Source organism: Coenobita brevimanus, chromosome 60 (assembly GCF_032717465.1).
Source record: "Coenobita brevimanus isolate Jiangsu-jjx chromosome 60, ASM3271746v2, whole genome shotgun sequence".
NCBI classification, from domain to species: Eukaryota; Metazoa; Arthropoda; class Malacostraca; order Decapoda; family Coenobitidae; genus Coenobita; species Coenobita brevimanus.
Genome location: NC_137013.1, coordinates 39,636,944 through 39,661,640, shown reverse-complemented (window position 1 = coordinate 39,661,640; position 24,697 = coordinate 39,636,944). Strand labels below are relative to the sequence as shown.

Genomic DNA, 24,697 nt, shown 5'->3' with positions numbered 1-24,697 from the left:
AGTCTTAGGAAGAGGGCCCACAATATCCACCAATACACGGGTGAAAGGCGCCTCAAAAGGAGGAATGGGAACTAGAGGTGCAACCTTTTCGGTCTGATTACACTTCCCCACAACTTGACAGGTGTGACAAGACTTACAATACCAGGAAACATCCCTGAAGATACCTGGCCAGTAGAAGTGTTTCAAAATGCGTGCCACAGTCTTCCTCACTCCAAGGTGTCCTGCCAAACTGGAATCATGAGCCACTCTAATGATATCCTGCCTACAAACACGAGGGATGACAACTTGATGTACAACCTCCCATTCACAGTCGGCTGATGCTGTTGGGGGTCTCCAATTCCTCATAAGTACTCCTGACTTTACATAATAACAAGTAGAAGCACCAGCTGACTCTTCCTCACTGCAAGCAGAGTTAGCTAGACCTTTCAACTCAGGGTCAGCAACCTGCAACTCAACCAACTCTTGACGAGACAAATTATCAACACTACGGGGTACTGCCTCATCTGGTGAGTGGTCCAAATTAGCAAGAAAAGTGTCAGCTAGGATAACATCATCATCATCATTATCCTCTAAATCACCAGTAACTTTAGACTTAGCCCTAGTGACAGCACATGCAGGGAACACATCAGGGACATCACAATCCTGGGACGCAGCCACTGGCTCACTAGACAACTGAGGAGCTGGACACACTTGACTTCCACCAATATCATTTCCAAGTAAGAAAGTTACACCTGACATTGGGAGTGTCTCAACCAACCCAACCATAACAGAACCATTAACAAAACCAGACTCTAAATTCACTCTGCACAGAGGAACAGAGAAGTAATTATTCCCTACACCTTGTAAGATTACAGTTTCATCAGAGGAATCAAAATTAGAGCCTAGAACACTGGTCAGCATAAGGGATTGGCAAGCACCTGTATCACGATATATTTTAACTGATTTCCTGTCATTACTGTCCAGAGGACTGACAAAACCATCAGACAGGAAATTAGCACATGAACTCTTGAGAGTGTCACCCACGTTACTGCTCAAAAGAGGAGCTCCATCATGAGAATTTAAGTTACCCCTCAAAGCAGGTTCAGTTAACTCAGTTAAAGAATTCTGGGAACTCTCAAGAGTGGACACTAGACCAATTGACTGAATATTTAAAGACTCCTTTTTGTTCACATCACGCTGTCTCCTGAAACATCTCTCCGTAGTATGACCAAGCTTACTACAATACAATAAGTACATTTACTTTTCTGAAATCTAGAGGTGAAGCTGGTATTTACTTCCTGAGAAACATCATCCTTATTCTCTTTCCTGTTACCTGTACTCTGAGTAGAGGCAACGTACTTACTCTCAGCTTTCCCTTTTTCTCTAGAATATCTCTTGTGAGTGAGAACATACTCATCAGCTAAAACTGCAGCATCAGACAAATTATCTATTCTTTTCTCATCAAGATATAGGCTTACATCTTTACTAATACACCTTTTGAAATCCTCCAGCAAAATCATCTGCTTAAATTTACCAAAATCAGAATCCACATTCTTAGAATTTAACCACTGCTCTAACAAATCTTCTTTGATTTTTGCATACTCAACATGGGATTGCTTATCTTGCTTGTAAGTTGTCCTAAATTTTACTCTATAAGCTTCAGGAACAAGCTCATAGGCCTTAAGAATCAAGCTCTTAACTACATCATAATTATCAGATTGATCCTGAGGCAAAGATGCATAAGTTACTTGAGCTTTACCGGTGAGAACAGTTTGAAGGAGTACTGGCCAATACTCCTTAGGCCAATTAAAACCTGTAGCTACCCTCTCAAACAACTGAAAATACTTTGTTAAATCAGATTCATTAAAAGGAGGGACAAGTTTAACATTTTTAGCCACATCAAAACCATCAGAGCTAGATGATCCAGTTCCACCTTGTTTCATGCGATACTCATGGTCTGCCTGAATCCTAGCAATTTCAACTTGTGCCTCAGCCTCCTTAGCTTTTGCCTGAAATTCAGCCTCCTTAGCCTTAGCCTCCTGCAGGGCTAGCTGTAACTTAGCTAATTCAATCTGCGTTTGCTCATTTGGAGGAGTTACATTAAACAAGCTTTTATTAATCATGCCAACAATTTGATCTTTAGAATGATGAGAGTGAACTGCAATTCCCAATTGTTGAGCAACAAGCTTAAGTTCATTCTTTGTTCTGTTTTCGATATCACATACTGTTTGCACATTTGACAAAAAATCTTTGGCTTCATCAAGTGTAGAAATAGTAGCCATCATGAATATATCACAGTCACAAAATATCAAACAATATCCTTATGATAATATCCTGAATATCCTGATATGAGGTCGCCAAATTTATGTTACGGAACAGAGAAAGATAACGTACACTTTCAGTGAGAATGCTAAAAATCACTACTGTCCCGTAAAGTTCCAGGTTCAAAACAAAAGAGTTAGGTAAAATTACAAGTTAAAGTTTAATGCTTAAATTAACAACAAAACATTCAGGACTCATAAGGATAATGTAATGGCAAAAACAGGTTAAATATATGGTTAACTGCAATAGCCTCTATTAACACGAAATTAGCAAGAGTAAATTTATCTAAGTCAGCCCTGATAAAATGAGATACCAGATAATACTCAGTGAATGCCAGATAAATAATTACAGATACAAACTATTATAAAAAATAACTGACATAAAGAACCCCACACGAATTACAAAAACTTCACTAGGCCTACAAATTAAACTTATGCTATACAGTACAAGAAAAAATGCAACAACAGTTATACTCAAATTACACACAGCTGCTAGATGGTTGGAGATTTCTTGAGCACTCACAATAATAATATCTGTACAGGGGAGGACAGAGATGTGAACAAAATGAGGAGCAGATCTAAGTGGCCATGATGCAGAGACTGAGCTCATTATATAGGAGCCAGGAGAGCTTGATACAACTTGTAATAAGGACGCGCAAATGAAGCCATGGGGACATAGAGTTGACAATCCCGCTCTGGACAACAGAGAGAACGACTTACTCTACTATAACGGTAGAAGGGGGGGACTGAGGCAGAACACGCTCGTGATCAAACATGCAGCATACTGTGCGTTAAAATTACACAAAGGATGATGAAATCATAGGCTATGTAACAATATATACACTCAACCCCCGGCTATCACGGGTTCTGCTACAGCATATCTCGCTATCACGCCTACATAAAAAACTACCCAAATACCTTTATCATGCACTAAATGCCTGCTATCGTTCACCGCAAATGTTCGAAAATTTCAAAAAGGCCAGGCTCCAGTGCTCCGCCCAGCCAACAAAAGCTTCATTCCGTGATTGGTCGTGTGACGTCAGCGCCAGCCAAGCACTGATTGGCCGCCCGACTGAGTCTCCTGCCCTCCAAACCATTCAAGTGTGCGCCCTCAGACCGTGAACAGTGATAGCAGGAACAATAACCTTTTTTATGATAGGACCATGGCCAAGTACCCCCTCCCCGTCCCCCTACCATCACCCAACATAATGCTGCGGCACCTGGCAGGGAAGTAAAGAAGAGGAAGAACCTAAGTTATGCAGATAAACTGGAAATATGAAACTTATAGAGAGAGGTGAGACCAAGCAAAGTGTGGGGAAGAAACATAACATCAATGAATCAACTGTGAGGGGTATTTATAAGAACTGTGATCACATCATAAAACATGCTCATTTTTAGACTATTATATATTAATATGTGGTACAAAAAAAGTATCTTAGGGGTAAATATTGAGGTCATGGCACCAATTAGAATTATTACCCTAAGTTCTTCAATTCGGCTATCACGGTTTCGGCTATAGCGCAAGCATAGCGGGACCAATTGGGAGTGATAGCCGAGGGTTGAGTGTATATACATATATTACCCCTCCAATGGTTGCAAATTATATGTGATTACTTGTTTATTAACACTAAAGAAGCATTTGTAAAGCAATAACAATAAACAATAAAAACAATTTGGGGCATGTCACAGGCTTGGCTAGCTAAGAGGGTTGCATAGGTGGAGGGTGCAACAGTCACTTAATTATGTAAAGTTCTGCACTTATTTACTTCATTTTACAATAAATAAAACTAAAATGTAACACTTGGAATATAATAAACTAAAATGTAGCACTTGGAATATAAGAAACTAAATTTTAACCCTTCGAATAAACACCAAGTCACAACTCTGTCAGTGTTCAACTTACAGGAAATTCTGCCTTCTGCATGGCCGACTTATCAAGGTTTACTGTAAAACAATCTGATTTAGCCTACAATCTGAGGCCTTATCAAAAGTGCTAAGAGGCACTACAGGAGCCTTTACCTGGCGCAGTGCCTAGTGGTGACACAGGATGGCATGGACGAGCCTGAGTATGTGGATTCACAAGTGAAGATAACTCTGCAGACCTTCAAAAACTACAAGTAGCTGAATGGCATGCTGAACTGGGCTGACGCATGAATGCGAGTGCCATTAAACACTAAAAAATGGCTGGACCAAGGTGCTGGGCCTCCTCAAAGGGAACAAGTCCACCTTCAAAGCCAACAGATGTGGCAAGTATTCTCATTTCCGTCAAGCAAGGGAACACTGATGTTCACACTCTAAATGAATGGCTATACAAGGACAGTAGAGTATCAGGCTACCACCACTTGATGGATGAGGAGATACCAGCAGAGGTGCAAGTTCCTGAAGAGGCTCAGGAAGAGGAGAAGCCAGAAGAAGAAGTGTCTGGGCCCCCTTTGGCAGCATGCACTGATGCAGCCAATACTCTACTCTGGTATACTGACAAGAAGGGAGGAAACATTTTGAAGCAATACAAGTCTTTACATGTCATAAGGCTCGTGCAGATACTGGAACACCAAATTGGAGGGGCACAACGAAAGATTTCTGAATTCTTCAGATCATCATCAAGATAAAACAGCCCAGCGCACTGCCTGATTCCAGCAACATTTCTATGGCACTGACTATGTCAGCCAATTTTCTCCCTCCACCCTCCTCAGATGATCAAGTCCCAGCTGCTCCAGGTCTCTCTCTCCTGAGCTGTCTGTCGTGGAAAGAATTACCACCATCCACCAAGTGACACCTTTTTATTGTTAATGGGTTTAAACTGTGTAAATATGTGAAATCAGTGTGCGGCAATGATAAAAGACATGAATGTATACTCGGTGATCAGGCTTATGAGGACTGTGTGGGGATGTGGAAAAGACTATGTTTGAAGTTACTGTTCTATATTGTTAAGTGTATAAGATTGGTGTACCATATGTACTAAGTGACGAGCACATAGAGCAGCCAGTCATCACAGGTGGAGCAGCCAGTCACCAAGCACAACGAGGAGGACCAAAGTCACAAGGTAAACAAAATCCATTTCCTCTTGTATTTCTCTTCTTTTCATTACTGTCTACTGAAATGAGGGCCAACATTACTTCTCTATTGCTTATTGATCTATTATATATAAAGGAACACAGGTCACATACATAGTGTACCGATTTATTTATGCCTCATAATTTGTCTTACGTGGGGCACCTACTGGGCCTTTTTCATACACAGGAGACCCTCACTAGCACAAACCTCGATATAATGGATTTTTAATTTAACAAATGCATCACAGCACAACAAATTTTCATCGCCTATACTGAACAGACATTGCTCATTAACCCGCCCCATCCCGACCACTTTTCCACCACTGACTCCCCCCCAATCCCATTAGGAAAAAATTTTTTTTGGCTCAAACCTTCGCTTTTGGTGAGAAACATCGAAAATTCATAGAGAAATCGCTCACCTGAGGTTTAAAATACTCGATACAGGTAGGAGTACCTCCTTAACTTACTGGGTTTTCTATCAGGATGGCACCAAAGAAAACGAGTTCTATGGGAATATAACTATTTCACATCACTCATAATCGGTATTTATTTATTTACTTGGTACGAATTTATATGTAGTACGAGAGTATATTGGTTTTCAAGCAGTAATATAGGCATTATAAGCATTGTTTCACTCACTAATACCTGACCTTTTTTTGCCACATTACCTGATCATCATTTCTAACTGTTTCTTCCTCTAATGCTATGTAAAGTTTGTTCTCCACATTGTCATTGATTGGGGAATCACTCTGGCCCTGAATTTCGTACCGTGGCATGACATGGCTATACTGGCCAGGTCACTGATAACAGGTGAATTGCTGAGACAATGGCATGCGGGGGGGGGGGGTCATGCTGGGTAAGGCATTGTCCCTGCCTGGCATCTTGTAGAGGAAGGTGTCACGTGTATACGTACCAAAAATCACTTGCGAAAATTGAAAATTGTGCAAATTAGGGGCCTTGCAATTTTTTCGCGTTTATGTACGTTGACGGGATTGGCAGTGACAAAACGTGTGGACGTTAAAGAACGTCGACGGGACGCCGCGGGTTAAATGGGACCGCACAGCATATACTGTATGTGTTCCCTACCCTTTATACTTGACCTGGCCAGAAACTGCCCTCTCCCCATTGTGACTGGTGAGCTGTAATAACAGATCACAGTAATACTATACTAGTCATGAAGAACTGGTATGAAAATGTTAAATAAGCTTCAAAGGGGCAAAAGTATTGGCCAAGTTAGTGTAAATGGTTATAGTACTAATTTCTGTTCAAATGCAGTATGTGCTTAAATTCCCACCTGGGGTGGGGTGGCTTGGATTTAACAAATTTTTGGCTTGAATGAACCTGGCTTCCCCCCAGTTAATCCATTATAGCAAGAGTCTACACCAATCCTAGGTGCGATATACTGTAGTAGGTCTCTATCGGACATTTTATAGGACAACTTATTGAATATATTGTCCATCTATTCCCTCAATTACTCCATTATAACAAGGTCTCACAATACTTGTTTTCTCTTTTTTACTAAAATACCCCAGCCTATTAATCTGTGTGTTAGGGTGTTAGTCCATTACAGTACATTGTAAAAAACAAAACTTCAAGGGGCAATTATATATGGTCTCACCGTGTTGCCATTGGACTCATACAGGGGACACTTCTGTTTGATGCGGACCAGCTCCATGTTGATCTGCTTGGAAAGAACATTGACAGGATTTCCTCCCAGCCCTGTCACCACCATGGCACCCAGATCTGCAATGTATGGGCCCTTGCGGAACGTGGCAATCCTCCCTCCAACACGGTCCTGGGACAAGGAATAATGGCTAAAGGGTTGTCATCATAATCATCATCATCACACATATTCTCATTTAACCCCTTCAGTCAGAGGACAATTTAGTATTCTTTCTTTTTTTGTACTGTTAGTGATTTTTTTAAACTTACAAAGGACCTATGTTAGTAAAAGTGTTAACTGAAGAATGTATAAAACCCTTGCAGAATCAATAGTTTCTTCCAAACAAAATAAAATCATCTGCTTGTACCAAGAACAAAACTGCATCATGCTGAATAGGTTAAAGATCAGGCAAAAAAAAAAAAAAAAAAAAAATTTCCTGTACACCAGGAAATCATTTACTACGCTGGGTGGTAACCATATAACCAAATTAGGGCGCCTGATGATTTAGTGGGTAATTAAAGCGCTCCAATCAAATTGAGCCAGAGCAGGTTTATAACCAAGGGGCGCTTGGGATTTACTGCTCACATAATGCCACTGAAGGATGAGTGAGGCTGGTCTCTCATCTTAAACATCAGGACCAACTTGCTAGCTCCTGGCTCCTACTGTACACTCCTCAAGGGACAACACAGGATCAGATGATGATGATGAAGTACTGTACAAGGAAAAGATTGTTGAGATAGGACACTTCCAGCCACACTTCACCCAGCACCTTGCAGGAAAGACTGCATGGCATTAAAAAAATATTATGTCACTTTAAAATGCAAAGATCAATTACAGTTCCCGATGGACTTCCGATACAAAAACGCCAGGTTGGGATGAAGGTCATTAGCTCTGTGCAATTTCAAATCTTCAAGAGATGGATGGTTATTTCTGTGATGAAATACCATCAGGGATGCAGGCTGGCCAGCTCCCCTATTAATGTTCTAGATTTCAGCGGCCTTGTTTTGGCCCTTATATGTAGAAATGGGTAATATGGAATTGGCAGTTATAAGTTTACCTTTACAACCAGTAACAGCACATGTTCTTCCAAGAGCATTTACAATAATGTTTCTCTGCCCCTATCAATGCCTTCAGTACTATTCTAGCCAAAAAAATCTCAATTTCGGTGGTAGCATTTGGCATTAACTGTAGGGGGATATACGCTGTAATGGAGGTCTTATCAACAAATCACTATTACTCTTCCACACCTGATGCATACAATTCAGTCCACCCTTATCCTTCTCTACAACAGATGCCAAATACTGCCAACCCAGTTGAGATACCTTCGGCCAGAACTGTAGCTACATGGAAACATCTTTCCTACTACAAAACCCACCAGTGCCCCTATACTGACACACACCACTTAACCACTCACCCTGGACTCCAACACTATGACCTCAAAGCCAAACGAGCTGAGTTGCTGTGCTGCTGCCAGACCTGCGATACCAGCCCCAATCACGATTACACTTCCATACTTTTTCTGAGGCAGTGGCTGTGGATAGAAAGAGCTGATGTATTACATAAAAAAGCATATCATCATCATCATCATCACCATCCCAATCCTAACTCTCACCTAGGCTAAATGATGAGGTGTAGCAAAAAAAAAAAAAAAAAAAAAAAAAAAAAAACAATCAAACAACATGTCTTCTGAAATGGTCCACACAAATCACTCACAACATCTAAACGTTCAAAATCATGGCTCTTCCTCAAAAGCACTGCCATATGTAGTCCTCCATACTTTTCCTGTATTTTTCATCACAGATACACTTCATATACATTTTGGGATTATCATTCTGTCAGCTACCAACTCCAAACGAGGGTGCTAAACCCTTACCATGTGTTTTTCTGTACATTTCAAGCTCTTGTCTGTTCTTTACCTTCCTCAGTTTTGCATACCCTGATTTTTCACATATTAATTTACCATATCTATCCATTTTCATTTGCCTACCAGACCTCTACCCACCTTCAAACTCACCTTTATCTACCAATACTCTTATCAACTAATCTTTGACCATATTATCCATCACACCACTCCATCTGCACACACACTCAACTTCTACCATTTGATCAATAAATCTCCTTACACCACACCTTTCATGCATCTCTGTATTATTTAACTTGTTCACTTAATGCAATTGTACACATTCCTTCACAGTATAAAACAAAAACAAAAACAAAAACAAAACAAAAAAAAGACTGTGACTTGGCCAATCATATCAATAAACAACAGTTGTTTTCATTGCAGACACTGACTTGCACACACACACATTACAGCTATATGACAAAGTTAATCAAGCAACAACATGCACTATCATATCCTTACCTTGCCATTATCATCATCATCTACTTAAACTTCATTATCCTAACTATTTCTCCCACCAAAGTATAGGTAAAGTATGATCCACTCTACAAAACAGAAGGTATGAAAGGAGGAAAAGTATCAAGAGAATGCCCAGAGAAATGGGCCACACACTCATTCAAGACCATCTGAACACATTATTTTTAGGATTTTCCATAACAGATGCACTTGCCTTGACACGTTTGAAAATGCCAAAATTGATGTAGCCATGACGCTGAAGGTAAGTATGGATACGGGCACACAGAACACCCTCGGAATTGAAGGGAGCCTCCAAGCCAGCCATTACACCTTCGTAAGTCAGCTCCTGTAGTGGTGACTCTAACCACATCTGCAGCTGTTGTGTAACAGGAGGCAAGAGGCAGGTGAGTGCAGGCAGATGGATAAGAGGTGATAGTGAAAGGACAAATTACTAGTGATAAATGCATCATGCTATGTGAGAATGGCAGTGGGTGGAAGACGGTGGCAGAGTTTAAGGAAGATGGAGGCACTGGTGAGCATGAGCAGACAGCGGGTGAGTGTAAGGTGGAAGGTGACAGTGAGTAGGTGTATAGTGGAGGGAGACAGTGGGTGTGTGTATGGTGGAACAATACAATGGGGATGTGTACTGTGGAGGGAGACAGTGGGTGGGTGTACCGTGAAGGGAGTTAGAGGGTAAGTGTATGATGGATGGAGTCAGTGGGTGGGTGTATTGAAGAGGAAAACAGTGGGTGAGTGTATGCAGGAGGGAGACAGAAAATGAATGTTGGGTGAAGGGAAGCAAAGGTGAGTGTAAAGTGGAGAGAGACAGTGGATGAGTACATGGTGGAGGGAGGCAGCAGGTGAGTGTATGGTGGAGGAAGATAATGTGTGAATGTATGGATAGAAATGAGTGAGTTTAAGGGAAGAAACAGTTAGTGTAAGGAGGGAGACAGTGGGTGAGTGTGTGCTGAAGGAAGACAATGTGTGAGTGTATGGAGGGAAGTGGCTGAGTGTACTGAGGGAGACAACTGGTCAGCGTATGAAGGGAAACAGTAAGTGTAAAGGGGAAGGCAATGGTTAAGTGTACAAAGGGATACTGTGAGTGAGTGTACAGAGGGAGATAATCGGTAAATGTATGAAAGGACTCAGAGAGTGAATGCATGGTGGCATGAGGCAGTGGGTGAATATATGGTGGGAAGACAATGGATGAGTGTATAAGGAGATGGTGTGTGAGTGTATGGACACAGTGTGCAAATGTAAGGTAAAAGGAGGCACAAAAGGAGTGAGGGAGAAGTAGGCCTATACTGGTGTTTAGAGGGTAGTCAGGGAAGGGTGTAGGGATGAGGGAGAGGAGAGTGGGTAAGTGTAAGGTGAGAGGCACAGGAAAGTGTAAGGAGGAGTGAGAAGGGAGTGGTAAGTGTGTGTGCTAAAGGAAGTGCCCAGTGAGTGATGATACAATATATTAATGTGTGACTGGGAGTATAAGGGAGGACGATTGGATAATACCATATGGTAGTTATGTGTGGGAGATGACAGTATGTTAACTAACTTCCAATATATAGCAAATTCACACTTAAGTTATAAGAACTTAGAAAGTGCAATGCTACACAAACCCTTTCATCCAAGGATGTGTTATTTGGGGACATTATTGTACTTATTGTGCAAGAATTAAAGATCCCTAGGTTTAACCCTTCTATTTTGATGTCTCTTCTGAGCTGAGCAGAAATGTCTGAAGGTAAGGGAGGGGGGCATATACAAGAATTAAAGTGGTTCAAGGATGCTGCATGAAGAAAAATATTTATACCTGTCAATACTTTAATCTTATTATTATTTTTTTTAACAACAGGCCATTACAGTCAGCTTTGGAAAGGCCTCCAGTATTAAAGGGCTTAATAATGGATTTATCCAATGCCACCTGTTTGATGTCACTTCCAACTTTAATACAATTACCTGTATGTACCATAGCAATAGTAGGAGAACATCTAAAGTCAGTCTTAATTACTGTATTTTCAAGTCAGCAATGTGTTTCAAAATATCATGACTTTATCCATAAAACTGGTACTGTAAACTAGGTAAACTAGCAAGGCAGCTTTCTGAAGAACAATTAAACTTTAATACATCGCTTGTCTGGAACTTTCTGGGAGCTGTTAGCAAGGAGGAACATGAAAAAGTAAAACAATAATAATATTGTAATAATAATAATCCATTCATCATCCAATTGTACGTTGTCCTATGAGGAGCGTAGGAGCCCGGGGCTAGGCAAGTTGGTCCTGACATTTAAGATGACAGTGACCAGCCTCACTCATCCTGGAGTGGCATTATGTGAGCAATAACCCCAACCACCCCTTGGATATAAACCTTCACTGGCTCAATCCTGTTGGAGCGCCATAATTACCCACTAAACCACCAGGTGCCATAATTTGGTTATATGGTTACCACCCAGCATAGTAAGTGGTTTCCTGGTGCACAGGAAACAATAATAATAATAATAATAATAATGATAATAATAACAACTCACTGTACTTCCTTAGGGTGAATGAATTAACAATAAAACTTACTATTCTGTTTCTAATGTGGAGGAAGAGCCTGTGTGTAGGTGGCGGACTCTTGACAATGTCCGAGAAGAGGGAACCCTCCAGTGTAGTAAGTTTGTCTGCTGGCATCCGACTTTGGAATGCAGCTCCTTCCAGTCCCACTGTCAACAATAGGGTAAAACGGGGTAATTTCGCCGTGATGGCAATAATTCCAACTGAAAGGCCCATGGCTCCCAAACTATTGCATGGATTCAGTTTCTGTTGGGCTTAGGTTTTAGTGAAATGCCGGCCTAAAAATGTCATTTGAAGTTTGGATCCACAATGCAAAAAAATGGCATTGGAGAAATGAAATTGTTAACCGAAAAATTTCAGCATTTATTGCATCAATAAAAACTGGAAAATGAAAAAAAAAATCTATTTACCCATTATTTACATGTTTCAGGTTAAAAGTGGTTCAGAACTGTTTGTACTGTTTACACACACACACACACACACACACACACACAAAACAGTATCCTGCCAGGCACTCATGCCATGGGAGTCCCCCCAAACAAAGTACCAACTGTGAAACAATCAGTGAAACAATGATGGATGCCATCAGAGTAAAGTTCACCCAATACATGGCATTGGCCCATCTGTATGGCAGCCTAGACTACCTAAGCCTAGCTATAATCAATTGTGTATGAAATGTAGTTTGGTATTATAACAATAATACTGTAATATATTACAACAATAATAACAACAAATAGTTCGCAGCGTAATTACCCTGTCGGGTAACTCTGCCGCAAGACACTTTTTTTCAGAAATCTATGGCTTGGCCTTTTATTTATTTATTTTTTTTACAATTACAGGTACCTTTAGCAGAAAGGTTGAATGTATAGATATGACAATAAAAATGTCCACATTCCATATGTGGCGGCTTGTATTTAACAAAACCAGCGTTCGCGGTTAAATTACCCCGTTTCACCCCATTATCATCCTTGTCATAAAGAAATATGATCATGATCATCATTAGGACCCTTTTTTCCCATATACAGATGGGGTGGGGTATGGTACAGAAAACCAGGAAACAGAAATCACAAAAAAGGAAGACCTGTCCTCACCATGCCCAGTGAAATGGTCTAGACACAGATACATTCACTCATCATTCAAGCCCCTGGAGTCATGACTCTACAGTACGGTACACATACTGTATTCATACAGTATTCTTATTCTTATGTTTTTATAATTCACTTCACATAATGAAAATCACAAAACCTATATGTTCATACTGTTAAGCCTGTGAGGTGGAATCACATAGTTTTGTTTCATTTTTGAAGGCTCCAACATGCTTGCATGCGTCGCCCTTGGTCACCTAATGACGGCTCTCCATGCTGCTCGATCTGGTAGCTTCCCTATTCAGTCCCTTATCCCTGAGGTCACACTACATGACCTTGCCCCAGGTCTTTTTGGTCTACCTCTCGCAACCCTACCCTTAGCATTAACACTTCTCAATTTCTGCACCATATTATCATCCCCCATCCTCTCCACATGCCCAAACCATCCTAATCTACCTCTTCTCATCACAACAACGATATACTCCAGTCCCATCTTACCTCTCAAATCTTCCATCGTAAGCCTAGTCCCCCTAGGCCTCACACTCAGGGACTCACTGCACATTCACCTAATCGTTGTCATTTCTGTATGTTTAAGCCTACGAATATCCTCTTCCTTTACTGCCCAGGCCTCATTACCATACAACATTACACTCCTAACACAAGCTGCATATAAAGATCCCTTAGCACACAGGGAGAGCACTCTCGATGTCAGGAGGGGCAACAGCTCCCTGTACTTCTTCTAACCACTCCACTCTACCCACAGAGCTAGCTCCAGCCTCACCTCCAGCACATAACATGTCTCTATCTATTGCCAGAATCCTTAATCCCATAAGGGGGTGGCCACAAACAAATTGCCTCCATGTCGCCCTGTCCCTCACCCTTTCACTGCCCTGCTCCAAACTCACACCCCTGGATATACTTCTCCACTCCATCCCTACATCTCATCCTTGGCCTCCCCCTCCCTCTGCCCCCCTCCACCTCACTCACATACACTCTCCTTGTCACTCTCACTCTCCATTCTCTCCACATGGTCAAACCACTTCAATGTGTTTCTCCTAACGCTTTCTATCATATCCACATCCACACCACAACGCTCCTTAACACGTCTCCTAAATAACAAATCTCTTTCACACACTCAAGAGACTCACCAGCAAGTTCAATCCTTTCAAGCCTAACAATTTCCACCTGCTCTCCCCGAAACACTTGATAAATACTTTTATATTTTAATCCCAAACCCCTGACAATGTGGCATAAAAACTCAAAAGGGAAGTAAATGAAGCTCTCAATACAGCCAGAATGTCCTGATATCCTCTGCACCATACAGCTTCTGTTCTAGCATGTACACCTTAGAAACAATACACTGGCCCTTCAAAGTAATAAATCTATGATATTCATCTGGACAAATATTGGTTATACGGTACATATACAGGCATAATGCGGCTGACAAAAAATTTCATACTCAATACCTATAAAGGAGTCTTTGCATAAAATGAATAATCCTTGGAAATAACACATAACCGATAATTCAAAAACTTACATTTTCCCTTTACAGCAGGTGTATTACACAAAATGAACTAGCCAACAGAACAAGAGCTATAATATACATTACTGGGCATTTATATGACAAGGTCAGAAAAATCTGCAGCGATCACCAGTGGGACTAAAGTCATACCTATGTCTTTCACGGTCAATGTACCGTATATACTAACCAAGTACACACTGACAGCACCCAGACGTCCCCTTTATCAATCAGATGGGATACAGTCCCTAAGCGGGGCTAAATAGATGTACAGTTCACAGGAAATACCAGTAGCTCTATTAAGTTTGGAAATATCAATTCAAAAGAAAGCTAAATAAATTATGATGTTATATGAATCAGACAGATATAAAGAAGAAGCCTACAGGAATTTGATAAAATGAAGTGTCATTTGTTTACAAAGTACATCATTATTTAAGTTAGACACTGATGCCAAAGACAATTTAATGCACTAAGTTTAGTAATGCAATATAAAAACAAATATCATTTCACATCATTCACCTTCCTCTAGGTTTTACCTGTAGGGTCATCCTGCTCTGTTTCCGCTGCTTCCTCTTCCTTCTCTGTTTTTTCTGACTTCACCTCATCCTTCACTTCTGCAGGAGGCTCTTCCTCCTCAACCTCCACCTGCAAGTTTCATTACAACATAGCTAAACTACCACCATACAAAAAGGTTAAGGACAGTGATTTGCAAGTGTACTCAAATACTATCTGCTATATGGCAGATTGTATATATGAATATGGAAGATTATATACCATATATGAATATATATTCATCATTTCACCTCATTTTCCCATCCACGAGTGGAGTGGGGTAGGGTACAGAAAGCCTCCTCTCTCCCCCCCCCCCAAAAAAAAAGAGGAAAGATTACAATAATGGGTGAGCTAACTCATTCCACAGTATGCATAATCAAGTAGGTCACACGCCCATTCTTAACCATTCCAGCCCCAGGAAAATTGACTCCATATGCAGGCCTGTTCACAGGTAGCTTCATATTTGCATATCCGGCGCTCAGTCCGACGACTGTCAAGTTGAGAAATGGTGCCACACCCTCATCAAACACTCCGTGCAAAATTCTAATCAGGTCAATTTCTTGTAATTCAACGTTAAATAATGCGCCGACCTGCTGCCTCAAGGCAAAGTTCAGCAGCGACTCACCTTCCCCCGTTTCTTCTTTCCCTTCCTGAGATCTTCATCATCAGTAGTGTCAGCAGGACGTTTAATACTCGCAGTTTCTTTGTTATCCATTTAGTCTAAAATTTAACAAGTCAAATAACGCCAATCCTTCGCCTAATCCCAAAACACCCAAACATTGACGAGGAATCGCTTATTCTTATAAAAACAGCCGTCAAATTTTCATTGGCACTCAGTTCTTTAAATATTCATGGCTCTCCTTAAAACGCCTTAGAATTAATGCAGGATTTAGACTTTAAGTGATCGTAATCAAATTGCATTTTAACTGATTTAAGTTGTAAAAGACAATTTAAAAATGTTTTCAGTAATAACTATTAGGAGTGTATAAACTCAACTTGTAAATCAATTCAATAATATTGTTTGTGAGCCTTTATTAAGATTACCGTACATTATGTTAATGCCCATTCGTTAAGTATTTATGATATATGAGCCGTTTGGTAAGTGTTATGGGTTATTATGGATCAAAAGCACTTTTTACGAGCGAATACCAAATCGACAAAATAGCAGGCTATACACTTCTATATATGAACATCAGAGTATAATTATTATGATTTTGACCAAGTTCTAATGATAGTTTCATTAGAACTTGATTTTGACTGTGGTGGCATTCATTACACTAATTCTCCAAAACATTTCCCATGTCCTTCCGCCACCCAGACTACCGCCACTTTGGACATCTTTGCTTCTCAAGACGCCATGAGAATAATTTCCACCGCGGGTGATAAACTTTATAAATAATACAGAAAATAGTAGCATATCAAGAAGTTGACAATATACAGGAGCACTTAATGTAGCCTACTTCGCGAGCAAATAAAACATTGACGAGAGTAATCGCCTCAGTATCCATATCACTTTCTGATCATTATTATAGTCCTTATAGTGTGAAAACTACTTGCTAGGACACTTTTTTTTTTTTTTAATATTCGACCTCAGTCACTTGCTCAGACACAGTGGACTGGACAGACCAACCGATGGTCAAAGAAAGTGAAGAAGCTTGAGATAAATTTTGCACAGTGAAAGAGAGTATTAATACAGGGGGACAGACACAGCACACAGAAATGACAATGATTAGGTGGATGTGCAGTGCGTCCCTGCGTCCAAGACCTGGAGGGGCTGGGTTTACAATGGAAGAGTTGAGAGGTAAGATGGGACTGGAGTGTATTGGTGTTGTGATGAGGAGAGGTAGATTGAGGTGGTTTGGACATGTGGAGAGGATGGGGGATGATAATTGGGTGAGGAAGGTGAGAAGTGATAATATTGGGGGTGGGGTTATGAGGGGTAGACCGAGAAAGACACGGGACGAGGTCATTAAGTGTGATTTTAGGGTTAAGGGACTGAACAGGGAGGCTGCAATGGATCGTGCAGCGTGAAGAGCCGCCATTAGGTGACCAAGGCCGACACATGCAAGCATGTTGGAGCCTTTAAAAACGAAAACGAAAACGAAAGAGAGGGCAACACCACTGACTGATGTATGGCTCGTTTCTATCCACAGCCAGCCATAGGCCTATACTGCTAGTCAGGCCAGCTATTAATGTTTCACTATATAACGTAGCAAATGAGGTGAGCGTAAGGTATGAAATAGGAGATAATTATATAAGCTAGTTTGTTAAAGTTACTATACATGATACATGGATAACAATAGACTCTCCACATGATTGGGCTATATACTCACTACTTAAACGAAATTACTTCTTCGTGTTATATAGAACTCAAACAGAACAAAAAACTTCGTGCAGGAACATGGAAATCGACAAACAGGTGTGCACATGCCAATATGTTAGTGCAATCCTAATAACACTCCATGCAAGTACTCTTTATTTATGTCACTTCTAACTGTAACAATATAGTTAACACTCCACTTCATAATAACCTACATCTACCACTCCACATAACAGCAGTCCACCTCCTGCTCCACGCCACACCAGTCATCATCTCATTTCACACCATAGCACTTCCCCTATAGTTCCTGCCACACTTCACCGATGCAGTCCATCATACTCCAACACCTCTCCACCAGTCCAAACCCCCTTCCATAACTCTCCAGCTCTTCTCCCTTTTCACATCTCTCATACCCACTTACATCTTCCATAAGCTATGCATGTTTCACACACCCACACCCACACCCACCCACCCACAAACACACACACACACACACACACACACACACACACACGCACACACACGATCCTTTCATCACATCAAACTATCATTCTGCCAAAGGATTATCCAAGAGAAAAATTTCCAGCGTAGCGCACATATACCATAGTGTGTTTGTTCTAACTTGACGAAGATCCCTGACCCTTCTCATCTTTCTTGAGGGCTTAGCGTACAAGAGGTTGTTCTGACTATTATAATGATTGAAACTCGTCAGTGTCACTTCCCAATACTGTCACTTCTCTTTATCACTCCACCACCATCGCTTCCTTCATTAATGCAATCCAAGGGTGTCTGGAACAAGAGTATATTTCCCTCTGTCACTTCATCACTATCACTTCCCTGCCTCTCACTTCCACCACCGTGATCCAAGGGTGTCTGGAACAGGAGTACTTCCCGCTGTCACTTTCTCACCACCACTACTTTACATTGGTCAAACACATGATTTTCAGAGCACTGGGAAAATGGGAGAAATGGAGTTCCCCCGAGCTAAGCCCTGTATTGGACTATATAGCCCCGCTAGGGTTACAGGAGCGAGCTACCACTCCCGGCCCGGTTCAGAGCACTGGGAGGGACCTCTAACCGCAACATACACCCCACCATGATCACCAGCTCACTTCTGCCGGATAAGATTTTACTCCTTTAAACTCTGTAGACTTTTATATCGTGTAATTAGGTCTTGTTCCTTTCTCCTCAGCCTTAAATGTAAGGGCCAATGTACGTAATCATTAGAAAATTTACAATAAAAGAGTAGCTCTTATATACAGCTCTTTCACACGTATACACTAATCTTTGAACGAACGAAAAGGTAAGCATCATCAAATACCACTTCTCACTTACTAAACCTTCCATCACAATATCATACCCTTCATACAGATTAATCAGTAAGGCATAATTTATTCATCCACAAGCAAATAAAACCATAACTCCTATTTTAAAAGAAGTTGTATTTTCGACAAACTCCTCATTGAGTTGCTCTACAGGAGCGCGCTTGGTCCCTGGCAGAAAAATGTGAGTCTGGAAAGATTTGCTCACAAGGATTTCAATGCCGTTTCGAACCCAAGACTTTTCAATGTGCATCGTTTTTCTCAACAGGTTCGACCGAACTTTTTCTTAACGTAACGTGCAATAGAAAACTCAGATACTGATAGCAAAATCTGGAGTTTTTTTTCCTCCTATGCAGTAGAGTGTTCAGACCTCCATAACCTGATATATTTTTTCCCTACCTCAAAAGCAAGAGTACTAAATCTGCATGACAAGGCGGTCCGTGAACGAATTAATACGACCTGCCTACACCCTCACCCCAAAAGTTAACCTTGCCTGGTCAAGGTTCGACTCACGGCCTGGATAAGTATAAGAGAGTTTAGGCCACTCTCAAAATACTTTGACCTACAGATTTCTACCCTAGTGGCTCATTCCTTCCCATCCATCAGGTCATTGGTATTACTGAAACCGTCGATTTGTTACACCTTTTCCTTTTCCTCCCTCCTTCCCGGTCCCCAGCCATCCAGTAACTCTGTCTTGTCCCCGAGACCACCAGATAAGGGATACAGAGAGAAGAGATGGTTATTTATAGCCTTCCAGTGGAGTTAGACATTTTCGTGACTGAAACTGGCGGTTGTCAAAGGAGCGGTGATTTTTCGTCCCTGGAGTTATTTTCTAGTGTTTGCTTTATATCAAGTTGCTTGGATTCTTGTTTGTCTGAAGGATAAGTAAAGTCCCTCATATGTCCTTGCTGGTCCGATACAGTTAAGAAGAAGGACTGTGAGTTAGTGAATGACATGGGCGCGCAAGGTAAGGTTGAGAGATGGTGGGTTTTTGACAACGATGCAGACGAGAGAGAGAGAGAGAGAGAGAGAGAGAGAGAGAGAGATTGTTCCTCTCACATATTTCCACAGTCTTATCGTCTCACACAACAGTAACTTCTCAAGCATAGGCTCCCTTACTCACTCAGTCACACTCACTCTTTTATGTCTTCGACTAAATTGACAGTATCATGAACGATAAGGGAGATAACTCCATTATCCTCCTCAGCGAAAGTTTTAAAGAAGGTCACAGGCGTAGCAGTGAGGAACTGTAGGAGCAGTATAAAAGCGTGCTGGGCAAAGTTAAGAGGAAGGGTGTGTAGTACATCAGTAAACCCCTGCTCCAGGCACCTGTTCCAGCACTGCGACTGATACAATACAAAGCCCATTTTCACTCAGTGCACTCATCTTGCCCTGCCTTCCCGTCCACCATCATCATTCTACCATCTTCTCTGTCCATTGCACCCACTCCTTCATCTTTCTTTTTTGCCGGCATCGTACCAGTCTACTGTATCTGTATCCAACAAAATGCTTCTGGCGTGCTCGACCAACATCTCTGCCAATTTCTTCCACTATTCCCCACCCATCCTATTCATTCTGATGTGGCTAGTATCATAAAAATGGATGCTTCATCTACTTACTAAACTTGCCCATCATATCCACAAGACAAAAATGTACCCTGTCGTGGCCTACTTAGCCCATCTCATCCACCCCACCCACTTTTTTGCCTACGCCACCTATTCTTCACCACCGCATCTTTCACTTACACCTTTATAGTCTACACAGAACACCTTTCTTCACAGCATATACTTGCCTCCGAATGCCTCGCCCACCGCCTCATCGCCATTTAACGCCGCCGTGGCTCTCGCTATCGGACACTTCTCTGCCGGTCCTACTCATTTCTGAAAGACTTGCAGCAACATCATTCTTCCAGCCAATGCAATGATAAAGCTGAATGATCAGCAAATTCCTCCGTAGACATGACATGAAAGATCCTCCGGCTCATCCCACCCACTACTCTTTGCCCACTCTATCCATAATTCCTGTTGTATTAAACTTCATGCTATAAAACTAGCAATTGATATGAGTGGTCCGTTTATTTTATTGTCAGACATTATTGTCAGCGCTCTCTATGCATTAGTTTTTTTTTTTATTATTATTAATCATTCGTGGTGTTTTACAGTGCCTCCACCTTGTTTCCGAAAACAGTGGATAGTCTGGGTGGCGGTAGGGCTGAAGGTAATGTCTTGGATTTTAACCCATCCATCCCATCCATTGCCAGACGCCATGTATCCCTAATGGGGTGGCCAAGGGCTTAGAGTTAATTGTTTTACAGGGAGGGGCACTAATCCTCCACCAACCCCACTTGACGTAGGGATGCCAACAGCATCTGGTGTTCCCAGGCGGTCACCCATCCAAGTACTAACCAGACCCAACGTTGCTTAACTTCGCTGATCGGATGGGAAGCGGTGTACTCAACATGATTTTAACGCTTCCTAGAAAAGGGAGTTCGGCTAATTTAGATCCTTCATTGCACATTTTTTTTTTTTTTCTAAGTCAAGATTGTTCGTCCGTCAGTTAAGAGAAAAGGAAAATGACAGTTGTTAATGTTTGTGTTATTCGGTAATATTTTGCAGTTCGCTCTTTTCCAAGCTGATTCTGTTTAGACTTCCTTGGATCGGTTTTATTAATAATTATAATTACTGATAGAACAGAAACACATTTTTATATGTGAATTGTAATTAATATATATCCAACCAAAGCCGAAGATGATAAACTTTAGAAGATTCTCATGTGATGGCGCAGACGGAGGGTGGAGGTAAACAAACTCTACGTAAATAAGATCTACAATGATTAAGTGGCTTCCCTGACAAGATGACTGTCACAAATGGAACTCCAGCAGATGAGGAGGTTGGTTATGATTTTGCTTGTAGTCTCATTCTTCGTCGAGAGAGTCAGAGATAACCATGAAAGTGCCCACTCAGGAATGGACGACCTCGTCCATTATCGCAAGGGTGCAGCGACCCATGGCACAGTAGTCAGAGTAATCTGTAATTTTTTTGTTTTTGTTAATAAAGGAACATATCAAGTCAGGAAGTTAGATGAGATTAATAATTCTTAATATTTATGGGGCACCTTCAGGACATGACATCTTGGTTACCTAAACCTTTGGTAAATGTGTATGAAACCATAACACCAGATTCCTGTGGAATAATATACGTGACTCAGTTCAGTGCATATTTGTAAGTCAACTTTCACGTGTGACCTTTCAACAGTAAATAAAAAATGTGTGACATATTGTGTGGCCTTTAATGTGGTGTTTAGGCTTTGTAAACATTAACTTGTATTTTCTTGATAGTGAAAATTAGCAAATAATTGGTTTTCAAGCTATTTCAGGCATATGACAGGGTGGATAGACAAGGATTGTGGAAAGTGTTAAGAATATATGGAGTAGATGGGAAGTTGTTGAATGCTGTGAAGAGTATGTACGATGGTGTGAAGGCTGCAGTGCTTGTGGATGGTGAACTAAGTGAATTTTTCTCTTTAAAAGTTGGTTTGAAACAGGGATGTGTCTTGTCTCCATGGTTGTTCAATCTGTACATGGATGGGGTAATAAAAGAGGTACCGGTACAAGGTAGGGTAGTGGATGTTGGAGTGGCCCTGGTGAGAGAGGATAGTGTTTGGAAACTCCCTGTACTGTTGTTTGCAGATGATACTGTGTTGTTGAGTGAAGATGAAGGGGAGCTGCAAGGCTTGGTGGATGAGTTTGAGAGAGTGTGTAAGAAACGGAACCTAAAGGTGAATGTAGGGAAGAGTAAAGTGATGGTCTTTGAGAGAGGTGAAGTTAGTGAATGTACAGCGAGGTTAGATGGTGAGGAATTGGAAAATGTGAGTACGTTTAAGTATTTGGGTAGTGTGATGAGTAAGGATGGAGGTTTGGAGGGTGAAGTGCTTGAAAGGGTACAGCAGGGAAGAAAGGTTGCTGGTTCCTTGAAAGCAGTGATAAGAAACATGGAAGTGAAAAAGTTACTACATGACAGTATTGTGATACCAACTCTAACGTACGGAAGTGAAGCTTGGACATTGTTGGAAGGACACAAGTCAAGAGTGAGAGCAGTGGAAATGAGTTATTTAAGAGGAGCCTGTGGAGTCACGTGGAGAGACAGGCTGACGAATGAGGATATAAAGGAACATTGTGGTGTGGATGTGGATGTGATAGGAAGTGTTATGAGGAACACACTGAGGTGGTTTGGCCATGTGGAGAGGATGGAGGGTGAAAGACTGACGAAGAGAGTGTATGTGAGTGAGGTGGAGGGGGGAAGAGGGAGGGGGAGGCTGAGGATGAGATGGAGGGATGGGGTGGAGAGGTATATGAGAGAGGGGGGTGTGAGTTGGGAGCAGGGCAGTGAAATGGCGGGGGACAGGGCGACTTGGAGGCGATTTGTTTGTGGCCACCCCAAACGGGATTGAGGCGTCTGGCAATAGATAGATAGATAGACCCTATACAAACACTACTTAACCTAACCTAGATCCGTGTCATTTGACCTAACTGAGAGCAGATTCTAGTCTTACCCAAAATTGGCAGTGGAGTCCATCTTGGCTGATTTCAAATTTGAAAACATGTGACAGACCCACTTCCAGCCCTCTGATTGACTGAATGAAAACTATAATGCACCTGCTAAAACAAAACCAGTGTCTATGATGATGACTCAAAAAACAAAAACACATTGCTTTTTATGGACGAAACTTAAGCAGACTGCCAGTACAGGCACACATTAGAGACACCTTACTTTTTTAATTTGTGGAAGTAAGGTCACAGAAGAAAGTTGACTTAGAACTGTGTGATGAATTAATTCTCATTATTATTTCATAGAGATCTAATTGTAAACATTATCCCTTGCTTTTGACTAATCACTTTATTTTGACATGATTTCCAATATAACACCCTGTGCGCAGAAAGAACATAAACATTAAGGGACATGACAGATCTTAACAAGTATACTAGTATTTATTTCAGGCTATTATTATTACCACACTGTTGTCTTGTTTCTTAGGGTGCAGAGGTGCTGGAGGCAGAGAAGGTGTACATACTTATGAAGCGAGAGTACCGCATCTCCCGAAATGCCCGAGCAGAATGGTATCTCCGCCGCATCAATGCCATCATCACCTTCCCTCGACGAGAGACACTGGTGTGTATAAACAGATTTTATTGATGATGCAACCTCAGCTACTGGTATATAAGAAGTGAAGCTTTCCATATTTGGAAAAGACTGATGATAGAAATTTTTTATACAGTGTAGAGTTCAGATTATCTGAAGATAGAATAATCTCTCTCTCTCTGCATTTGCATAATTTTGGATTTTATGTTCCTTAAGTAGCTGCAAAAATTCCATGACAGTTTACATCTGAAAGATGAAGGGATTCAAAGCATGTATTTATAGTAAATGTAAGTTTTCAATGTTTGTGCAGTGTTTTCACTACTGACAAAGCTTGATTATTGCCCAAAATTCATAGCTGAAAGACTTCTTTAATTGGATAATTTTTCTATTTTAGCTCACACTCAACTTGGAGATAAATCTATAGAGATTTCTCTTTCTTTGTCAATGTGACTAATTTGATTTTTTGGTTTATTTCCCCTGGAGTTGATCTGTTTTTGAGATTTACTCCCCTTGAAGTAAATAAATTACAAGTCATTTAACCCCTAACAGGCGGACGACGTTACGTAATGTCCTTGCGTGAGGAGGCAGGTGACATTACGTAACGTCCAGCCATTTTCGGTCCAAATTTATTGGTGAAATTGGGTGATAAGGCATCTTTGTAACCTATTGTCCTGCCCTCTACTCTTCTAAGCCATGAAACAAATAAAATAGAATATACATATATAAGTACATCTTATGTACGGTATATATGATATATATGAAAGGGCAGACTCGGATAAAGGACTGAATAGGGAAGCTGCCAGAGATGGAGCAGTTTGGAGAGCATTGAAACCTCTGTCTGAA

At 41.2% G+C, this 24,697-nt stretch overlaps 2 protein-coding genes and 1 pseudogene across 2 annotated transcripts in view; 1 reads left to right on the top strand and 2 right to left on the bottom strand.

The window, feature by feature from the left end:
- Positions 1 to 15,835, bottom strand: part of Su(var)3-3 (lysine-specific histone demethylase Su(var)3-3) — a 46,880-nt gene extending 31,045 nt beyond the window's left edge. Inside the window, exons 1-6 of the mRNA XM_080274882.1 lie at positions 15,700 to 15,835; positions 15,059 to 15,167; positions 11,931 to 12,067; positions 9,587 to 9,748; positions 8,431 to 8,547; positions 6,972 to 7,148 (exon numbers count right to left, since the gene is read on the bottom strand). Of these exons, the coding sequence (XP_080131008.1) occupies positions 6,972 to 7,148; positions 8,431 to 8,547; positions 9,587 to 9,748; positions 11,931 to 12,067; positions 15,059 to 15,167; positions 15,700 to 15,789 (792 nt within the window). The 5' untranslated portion in view covers positions 15,790 to 15,835. The remainder of the gene's footprint in view (positions 1 to 6,971; positions 7,149 to 8,430; positions 8,548 to 9,586; positions 9,749 to 11,930; positions 12,068 to 15,058; positions 15,168 to 15,699) is intronic.
- Positions 15,836 to 21,072: 5,237 nt separating this feature from the next.
- Positions 21,073 to 21,191, bottom strand: LOC145403436 (5S ribosomal RNA; annotated as a pseudogene).
- A 378-nt stretch (positions 21,192 to 21,569) lies between these two features.
- LOC145403388 (KICSTOR complex protein SZT2-like) overlaps positions 21,570 to 24,697 on the top strand; it is a 214,005-nt gene continuing 210,877 nt past the window's right edge. Inside the window, exons 1-2 of the mRNA XM_080275171.1 lie at positions 21,570 to 21,605; positions 23,750 to 23,884. Coding sequence (XP_080131297.1) covers positions 21,570 to 21,605; positions 23,750 to 23,884 — 171 coding nt within the window. The remainder of the gene's footprint in view (positions 21,606 to 23,749; positions 23,885 to 24,697) is intronic.